The following is a 10171-nucleotide window of genomic DNA, read 5'->3' on the forward strand; positions in this document are numbered from 1 at the left end:
AGTCCGATCTCGGGGATGGGACGCCGCAACCGGCGGCGCCGATGGCCGGAAAAGAGAGGAAAAGGTCCGGCCGAAACAGAGCAAAACAGGATTCACTATTTTCAAGAATTTTCCGACGATCCTGACGGCCGGCGAGGAGTTTAAAAACATGGGAAGAAAGGGAAGAGGGAGAGGAAGAAAGATTGAACCCTTACCTGAACTCCGATGACCTCTTCGACCTTCAATTTCCGACGAACACGAGAAGAGGTTGCCGCAGCCTCTACGGAGAAAAGGAGAGAAATCGGGCTCGAAGATCACCGATGGAGGGTCTTGAGAGAGGGAGAGGCTTATTTATAGGGGTTCCTAGAGTTCGGGTGATCCTAGGACTCCCCTTTCATCCGGGATTCACCAGAGAAGAAGACTCCCTTCGGGAGTCTCCTTCCGCTCTGTTTTTTTTTTTGGTTTTGGGCTTGATCCTGGGCCGGGATGTTACAGTGTATAAATGGGAGTTCATAACCATCTTACTTGAGTTTTAATTTTGAATCTTGAATGGTATATCTCCAATTCTTTGACACTAGATAATCATACATTGTGTAGATCTCCCTCTATTTATCCCAAAAAATACATGTGGAATAAGCATTATATAATGATTGTGTCACAATTATTTCAATCAACTATTAACTACTAACATAATACAAAGATAGACTATTTGAATCAAAATATCAAAATAAAACTACTTATAGTAAAACTGCTAATTGTGATAGCAGAATTTCCTTATTCAGCAATCAATAATTTTTATATGGTCTCAACCCATGGCCAATATCATGGGAACCATCTTTCTTGTCATTATCATTGAATAATGTCTTTTGCTTGATGATTATGTTGGAAAGAGGTGGAGAAGGATGTTCTCATCTTTTACTACCAATTTTTTTTTTTTTTTTTTATAATGAATAGCATCTTTTGACTTAAAAGTGAATTTGGCGTTAATTAATAGGAATTATACTTGGTCTAAAATTTTTTGGTTGATATTTTCCAATTGGGTAAAATATTCTTGGTCATATTCGTGTATGGAGGAGTTGGTAGGCAGAGCGTGTCAAGCACCGGAAAGCACCCGGCAAGGTGGCTCCACTTAGAGCATGCGTGCTACTGCTCCACGTTCGTTTGAAGGTGCAGGGAGACCCATGAGAGTGATATTTGGCCACATGGTTGTTGGAGGATTCTGCATCACTTGTCTCTGCGATACGGACCTTTTTAACTGTTCTGCTTTCCCGGTGTCGATGGTCGACTTGGTGGTTCCTTCTCTATATATTTCTGTTTGGCCGCCTCACAGCAGCTGATGCATGTTGCACCACAAGGGCCGGACTTAAGATCTTTTTGATGAAATTGTTCGCATCATAGAATACTATGCAATGCTCCATGGCAGGGCCACCATCAGATCAAAAAATAGACAGCCATCAAACAAACAAACAAGATGTGCTGTATATAATTCATAAAGCCGTCTTATTTGACAGCTGCATGGTGTTCTGTGGTGCAAATAATAATAATAATAATAATGCACCATAAAGAATCCATGCCCTAAAGCTTATGGTTCTTCTTCAGTGGTCAGACATACTTTTGACTTACTATTAATAGCTCGTACAAAGTCAGTGCATTGCACCCTCAGAAACATGAATCTGTAATATGAGTTGCTAGAATTGATGCTTTTACCATAAATGTGAAACAGTAAAAAATTACGTAGAAGAAAGTTTTTTTTTTTTTGATTATTATTTTTTTTTGATAAGCAAAAAAAAAAATATTACAGGGAGGCATCCCAGTGTGGCTATCTTCTTTGAACGTAGCTATAGGACCTCAATTTTGTTGGAGAATATTTGATCCGATGAGCAAGTTTGAAGAAGGATATCTCCTTCTCACCATATGAACGAATCTAACGGATAAATATGTCACTCCAGCATCATCGAGATCTGACAAATCAGAAACCGCTTTCAATACTCATACCCAGACCGTCAAGATCAGCTCCTTTCCAATCATTCGCGTCTTGCCATTTAATTAAAGCTCCGATAACCGCCGAGACTCAAATTTGGATCACTTGCATAGAAGCAAAGGTCAGGTCACTCCCTTGGTAGTTTTGGTTGTTATTTCAAGGTTCTGACAGATAGATCCTCTTACCATAAGAGGGCTGCAACCACGGTGTTGTATTCTTTATGGAAAAAAACCCTCTTGAAAATTTTGGATGGATTCTACCAACCTGAAAATCTTAGGATTTGAAGATGGAAAAGCCTAAGTTGATATCACTTCCCCCTTGTGAACAGATATATGACTCCAAGCAGGAAGGGAACGCAAAGCAGCTCTGCACGCTGGTCAGGTGGCTCTTTATGAGTTGGGTGGCTTTTGCTTCCCTTTAGCTCGAAAAAAGGTGGCTCTTTATGGGTGCATTCTCTGGGACCTCCCGATCCAAAGCCCAATCCGACGATAGAATGGCGGGATTCCTTGACATGTGATCCATCTCAGCCCAAAAGGTCTATCTATGATTCGCGACCCTTGGCCTGCAATAAGTGGCCCCATTTTCCCCATCTGAACCTTAAAACAGAGGGGATTAATTTGGCCATTTTGTATTTACATTTCTTCACTCTCCCCATAAAAATAAAATCATGGACGTTTCGACGCATGGCTTGGCAAACTGCCTCAATACAACGTGCATGCTTGTATGCATTTTCTTTTTCCTTTTTTGTTTTTGAGGAAATTGCAAAAGCAACATCATCTCATTAAGTAAATGAAAATGATAATAAGGAGATGAGCACCCTTGAATGGTTGAGTACATACATGCATGATGAATCAGTAAGGCCACCTGAATTCTTGTACATGGCATGCTATCACATTTTCCCTCCTCTTCCTCTCAAAATAAATTAATGAATATTTTCCTCCTCATTTTAGGCGCTCAGGAATGTCTTAATCACTTAAACAATGTTGCACCAAAATGTAAGTAGAAATAACCATGCGTTTGGCAAAAATGATAAATTCTTAGAAGATAAACACACACACACACAAAAAAAAAAAAAAAAGAAAAAGAAAAAAACTAAAACATATGCATTCTTTTTTCCTTTCAAGGAAAATTAACAAACGATGAAAGAATAATGGGATGCCCGACAAAGGTTTGCAATAAAGAAAGAAAATAACAATAAGCCACTTAAATATATTGCGCAGACAGCAGAGTGATAGGTTCTTTTGCTTGTAACTCTCAAAATACCTCTAGTTACATAATACTTATCATCTAGGGATGATTTCTGTTCCATGACTAACAATTGAGAGTAATGATAAGCGATAACCAGGCACCTCCTTATGATGTCATTACATATAACAAGTATAAAACTACCCTTGAATGTGAAGTTTTTAGTCCATTTTTACCTGAATTTAAGACGATCTTAATTCTGTCTAACCTCAAAATGAGTATGCGGCAAATTGATAGTTATCTAGTTATCCTCATGAAATCATTAATTACTTGTTATGATTCAATTGTTAGAAAGTGCTAAACTATGCATGGATGTTATATAGACACTTGGAGAGAGCGGCAGAGATGAAAAAAATATGTTGTGGGCAAAACAGCTCTTAATTTTCTACGTAGGAACTTGGAGAGAGCGAAAGAGAGAGAAGGGACAATTATCACTGATTCTTCGTGGCAACAAGATGACTATACAAGGCTACAAGCTTTAGAAATTTCTCAAATAATTTTGTTTCAGCTCATTTTATTTTGCTCTGTTTGATAATACAGTTACTGAAATGTAATGATCTTGACTGGCCTTCCAATCATGCATCTCCGCAAAAGAAAGAAAGGAGGAGAAACAAAAAATCAACTCAACAATGATGAATACTAAATAATCTCCGTATTCCCTCCAATTCGAGTTCTGGACTTGCGACTGTGCCTTCTCTTTTCTTTTTCTTTTTCTTTTCCCTTTTTTCTTTTTTTTTTTGGGTTGGGAGTCGAGTACTTGTTCAGAATGGCCTGCTCATAGCTTCCCAGGTTCAATTGCAATGCTTCCATTCAGAGGTGCCACCCCGACACCAAAGTCAGGTTCTTGGCAGGATCAAGACCATGACGGGCCTCTAAATAGACTGACTTAAGCCAGGGCCTACTAGCCAACAGAGAATCGATGATTAGGCTAATCACCATGCAGAGAAGAACCACTAATCCCAACTCTAAATTGGCCTTGAAGGCATCCATAAGCCATGAAATTGAATCGAGAGTTTCATAAGCGTCAATTGATGCGATCGTGACAAGAACAATCGAGGACGCAAGCAAGAGGCATATCAAGGCAAGGAAAATACCGAACGCAAGGATGCAGGACATAACAGAGCCAAGGAGAAGGGCAAGCAGGAGAAGGTCCAAGTTGGGCATCACTAGATCGAAAGCCGAAAGGAGACCGAGAGAAAAATCTAGAAAGAAAGAGAAGGATGGTCGGACGGCATAGCTGGATGGAGTAATCTCTGCTCATTCCTAGGAAAGGAATGTTTACTGCCAAATTATATAGCTGAGGCTTGTTTTTTTATCGATAAATATTATAAAAAATTTGATCAATTTTTTATTGATTCATCTATTTATATTCTTATATTTTTTTAAAATAAATAAATTATTTTTTTATTAGTAGTATTTATCCATCAAATAGAAGAAATCTTACCAACTTAGAGGATGACTAAATTATTTTTCCATCAATCCGAAAATAATCTTTTTAATTCATTCTTAGTATAACCTTAATATAATATATTATAATATATTATACTATAATATATTATAATAATAATATATAATAATATAATAATATAATAATACAATGTTATGTAATATAATATATTAGTATATATTATATTATTATAATATAATATAATAATAATATATTATATTATATTATAATATAATATATCCAGAAAAAGAAGATGGATAATGGATTCCTAAATTATTTTTTAATATATAAAAAAATATGAATAAATTAATTTTCTGCTCAAATGCTGCCTAAGAAAATACTTATCTAGAAAAATACAGATCTCTAGATAAATTTTTTATCCTCAAAAAAATAAACCGTAACGTTCTTTGTAAGCATGGCACAGATTCTAGTTAACTAAATATCACCATTAACATGGAGTGCTCATTCCATTGTGGAAATGTATTACATGTTTAAAGATTAAAAGGAATCTGATTGCTGTGTGAAATAATATTGAAGTCACATTAGTTCCCACTTTCACAAGTAAAGATTATCAAGAAAGCAATCTAGAATGGCTTGGTGAAGAAAGCGATGCATGCAATGAGAACAATTCCATCCTAAATAAAAATTTATGAGAAGATCACTACTATTGCAAGAAAAAATTTAACCACTAAATGAATAGAATGGGGGGGAATTGTGGAAATAGAACCCAATTGTCTAACATGGCCAACATCAATCAAAACCAACTGTTTTGAGTGCCATGGACGATAAGGTCCACGGAATGGAAGAATTTTTCTCTCTATATATGGTAATTCTTAGTTAAGTAGATAATCGTTTCGGCATTTCAATTCTTTGACAGAATCATACAGGTGCATAAAGTTGTGTGCCTACTTCCACTGCGACGACCAAAGAAATTTCGTTTATATTTAGCTACAGAGTAGTTTGAAGTTTGTGACAACCCAGGGAACAGGTTACATATAGCAGCAAAATGTTGCTCCTAGGTAATGGCACAAATGTACATGCGTATTAGCCTAGATTATTGATACATCTCAATAAATTCAGACAACAATTTGCTAATTTTTCTCATTAGTTAAAGCACAAACTTGAAAAGTCGTGCAAGTCCACATGCTTAGACCACGTATTTGCATGGGATACCATCCTCTGCCCTTTCCTCTCCAAAGCAACTCCATTTCTACATCTCAAGTGAAACGATTCCTTGCTATGACCACGGCAAGAGATAAGATAGATTGGAATATTAGCAACATGAAAAATCCTATAGCTAGCAAGGAAGAAGCTTTTGTGGGATTACAGATGACCCCTAGTGCATTTTCTCGAGTAAAATCAAAGTAAAAGGAGTTGCAGAAACTCATCAATTTATCCAATGAAACCTTTATAATTGAGAACAAGTTTTTGTTTATATATATATATATATATATATATATAACGAAACACTTGCTTAAAGGCCTAGTTGAAGGATGAAAAATTTCATCATGAATATCATTTTTATAGATAATGAAGCTCTTAGGGCCTATTCTTTGGTGGATAAATATCATAAAAAAATTCATCAACTTTTCTATTGACCAATTTATCCGTTTTCTTCCACTTTTCAAGATGGATAAATTATTTTTTCATGAATAATATTTACCCATAAAATGAAAAAAAATCTTATCTACCTAGAAGATAGCTAAATCATTTTCCATCAGCTAGTAAAGTAGATATTTAATTTTATTCTTAAGATGTCCCATCTTTATATTCAATATCTCCACATTAAATACCCAATAACTTAGTCATCCAATTTCTTCAAATCTAAAAAGTATAAGGAACGTTATGAAAAATATAAATAAATTTTTAGTAACTTATCTAGAAAAATAGTAATGCAAAAGAATATGAATAACAGATTTCAAAACCACTTTCTCATGCCTGAAAGAATATAGATAAATTATTTTTCTCTCTAAATATTATCTAAAAAATATATATTTAAAAAAATATATATTCTCAAATATTTTTTTTACCCACAAAAGAATGATCTCTTAAGTTAATCCAAGATCTCAAACATTCATAATATATCTACATAAAATATTTTTTTGGCTTTTCACTTCTTAAGACTTGCTAGAACATAATATTATATAGCCAGATGAGGCTTTATCTTTGGACATCATTATACATATCTGTTTAATCTCCTTTAAGTTCTACTGAACCATGATGATAGTTTATTTGAAGTCATCCTCCATTTATAACATCACCATTCTCAGCAGGTCAGGAAACATAACTTTAGAAAGATAATCCATTGACAACTCTCAATACCCATCAAATAGAAAGAATTTTCAAACTCATACTGCTTGAAGAGATCTGCTAATTGATTGTGGATGTTGGAGTCTCTCTGAATGAACTATTATCCTCTTGAAACACATAAAACATCATACAACCTCCATCCTTCCGAGATACTCCACGTTTGAGCTTCATGAAGATGATGGGTTAAGATTCATAGTAAAATCAGCATGTGAAACCACCTTGCACCGGTTTCGAAAATACAAAGTTCGCAACATGTTCATCAATGATGTGAGCGTTCAAATGACATTGGACAGATTATATTTTCCATGAGCACTTGCATTCATAGAAGGTGCCGTGGTGCATCAAGTAACACACACCAGTGAAACTAAAATGTTCATTCTTTCTGGGAATTAATCGGCTTCTTCACTGATGAAACAAAAAATATTCCAATGTCCCATAAAAGAAAAGGGACTGGAAACAAGGAATTGAAATGGGAGCGGCAAATTGGTACTGAAGAAGGAATACTTTTAATGGTAGTTGTTTAACTAAAAACCTATTATATGTTGATCGAGTCCACTCTGAAATTTAGTCTAGATATGATATATTTCACAATACAGATGAATTTCTCAATCCTAAATTCAACACAGCAACTGAGACTTTCAATTCATAATATAATCGATAAAGACAACTCAAAAATGTAACTTTTTTCTTTGAATGCCACCCTTGAGGTTCAAAGCCAGGATCTCTGAACAGCACAAGAACCATGGCTTAGGCTGCCAACCGACACACCCAAGTCTCCTTGGCAAAAGATGAACGTATGAGCTACAGATAATTTAAGTCACATAGTTTACATTCTCTGCAAGTTTAACCTGCAGATCATTTTGGATGACTTAACGATATAATTGAGCAGTTGTTTTCAGTTTAGACCATACACTCGAATGTGACTTCAGGCCTCTTTATTTGCCCATAACAGGCCATCCAAACTGTTCAGCCCATGATTTGGTTGGCCTGAAGTAGAGCTGACGTGAGTTCCCACATGGCCTAATTTAGGGAGAAGTGATCCAAACTGACTTCAGCAAAGTGGCTCCCACCCAGCATTTAAACTCAATCAGTTACTGGTGTAATCATCAATTTGCAACATATGTGGTACAACCATTACCACTTACCAGCAGCTTTGCAGTTACAAAGGAAGATAATTTGAGGGAAAAAATGGTACCAGAAGTGTTGATATTGAAGATATTTCTTCATATCCTAGCTATTAATTTCTAAATCTTCTGATTCATTCATGATAACTTTGATTGAAAAAGCCAATCTAGCCAGAGTCACAAAAATTTGACGAGATTTGATTATAAAAAAAATCTTAAATTCTTAATCAATATGACCGATACTACTGCGTCTGCAGTAGCATTACAACCCATAGAGCATATCCTCCGGAATTTTTAATCCTTGAACTTCATTATCAATAAAGCAAAATCATTCAAGGACAGAACCAAAATAATTTGCCAAATTATGAACTATGCCCAAGCAAATCCATAAATTTATCAGTAGCTGCACATTATTCAAAGGAAAATATTTCCCATGCACATGAAAAGTTCCTTGTGCCATTACAGCCGGTTTGGCAACTTAATATTCAACCACCACCTATTTATCGCACCAATCTTGTGACTTATCCGATTGCCGCATCACATATGGCACACAAGTTTCATGTGCATGAAACAGGGGACCCAAGCATCGCTTGCGCTAGAATATTAAACAAGCATACCCTTATATATACATACACATATACCTATATACATATACATATATGCATACATATATACATACACATATACTTATATACATATACATATATGCACGCGCGCGCGCGCGCGCACACGTGTGTGTGTCTATATATATATAAATATACGTATATATGTATACATATGTACATACGCGTATATACGTACATACGCGTATATACGGATATATACGCGTATATACGGATATATATATATATATATATATATATATATATATATATATATATATATATATATATATATATATATATATATATACATACATATATACACATATATATAAATATATATCTATATATGTATGTATATATCTATATATGTATATATTTATATGTATATATGTATATATCTATATATGTATATATTTATATGTATATATGTATATATATATATACACGTATATATGTATATATGTATATGTATATATGTATATACATATATGTATATGTATATATCTATATATATGTATGTATGTATGTATGGATGTATGCATGCATGCATGTATGTATGTATGTATGAATGTATGTATGTATGTATGTATGTATCCATATATGTATGTATGTATATATAAATACATCTATATATGTATATATGCATGTATGTGTATATATATATATATATCAATATATGTATATATGTATGTATGTGTATATATATATGTATCTATATACGTATATATGTATGTAGGTATAGATATATGAATATATGTATGTATGTATAGATATATGTATATATGTATGTATATAAATATATATACCAAAATATGTATATATGTACGTATGTATATCTATATATGTATTTATGCATGTATGTATATCTATATACGTATATATGTATGTATGTATACCTATATTCGTATATATGTATGTATGTATACCTATATGCGTATATATGTATGTATGTATACCATAAAATGTCACGCCCCAAATCGGGGACATAACACGGCCATGCTACCGAGGGATGGAGCCCACGATAACACGAAGCCAATTCATTATAATCATCTAAAATCCGTCAAATAAAAAGATTCAATTCTATTATTCATCAAATAATCGAACCAATATGGGTTCAGAGCATCTAAATCCAAAAGCAAGTACTAATCCGAATCTCAACATTTATAAATAACTACAAATTCATGATTATAAAAAAATAATTAAACTTCTGTTGTCAAATTTTTTCAACTTGCTATGCCGATCTTCAAGCTTGGATTCTTTTTGCCGATCCTAACCTTATTTCTCTGTTCAAAAAGAAAACAAAAGGAATATGAGCTACACTAGCCCAGTAAGTAGAACTTGCACTTCCTTATCGGATCAAGCATAAGTTTTTCATGATAATGCAATATTTAGAAAATAGCAGGTAATACAAAATAAAGCATTTCATAGAACATATAACAAAACAAGTTATAAACTCATCATGCATGCATAAATCATGTAT

General features: G+C 34.1%; 1 protein-coding gene across 1 annotated transcript in view; it reads right to left on the bottom strand.

The window, feature by feature from the left end:
* Window positions 1–5756: 5756 nt before the first annotated feature.
* LOC140855371 (uncharacterized) overlaps window positions 5757–10171 on the bottom strand; it is a 21220-nt gene continuing 16805 nt past the window's right edge. Inside the window, exon 3 of the mRNA XM_073251256.1 lies at window positions 5757–5889. Within this exon, the coding sequence (XP_073107357.1) occupies window positions 5757–5889 (133 nt within the window). The remainder of the gene's footprint in view (window positions 5890–10171) is intronic.

The sequence above is a fragment of the Elaeis guineensis genome, chromosome 2, assembly GCF_000442705.2.
Source record: "Elaeis guineensis isolate ETL-2024a chromosome 2, EG11, whole genome shotgun sequence".
Classification (NCBI taxonomy): domain Eukaryota; kingdom Viridiplantae; phylum Streptophyta; class Magnoliopsida; order Arecales; family Arecaceae; genus Elaeis; species Elaeis guineensis.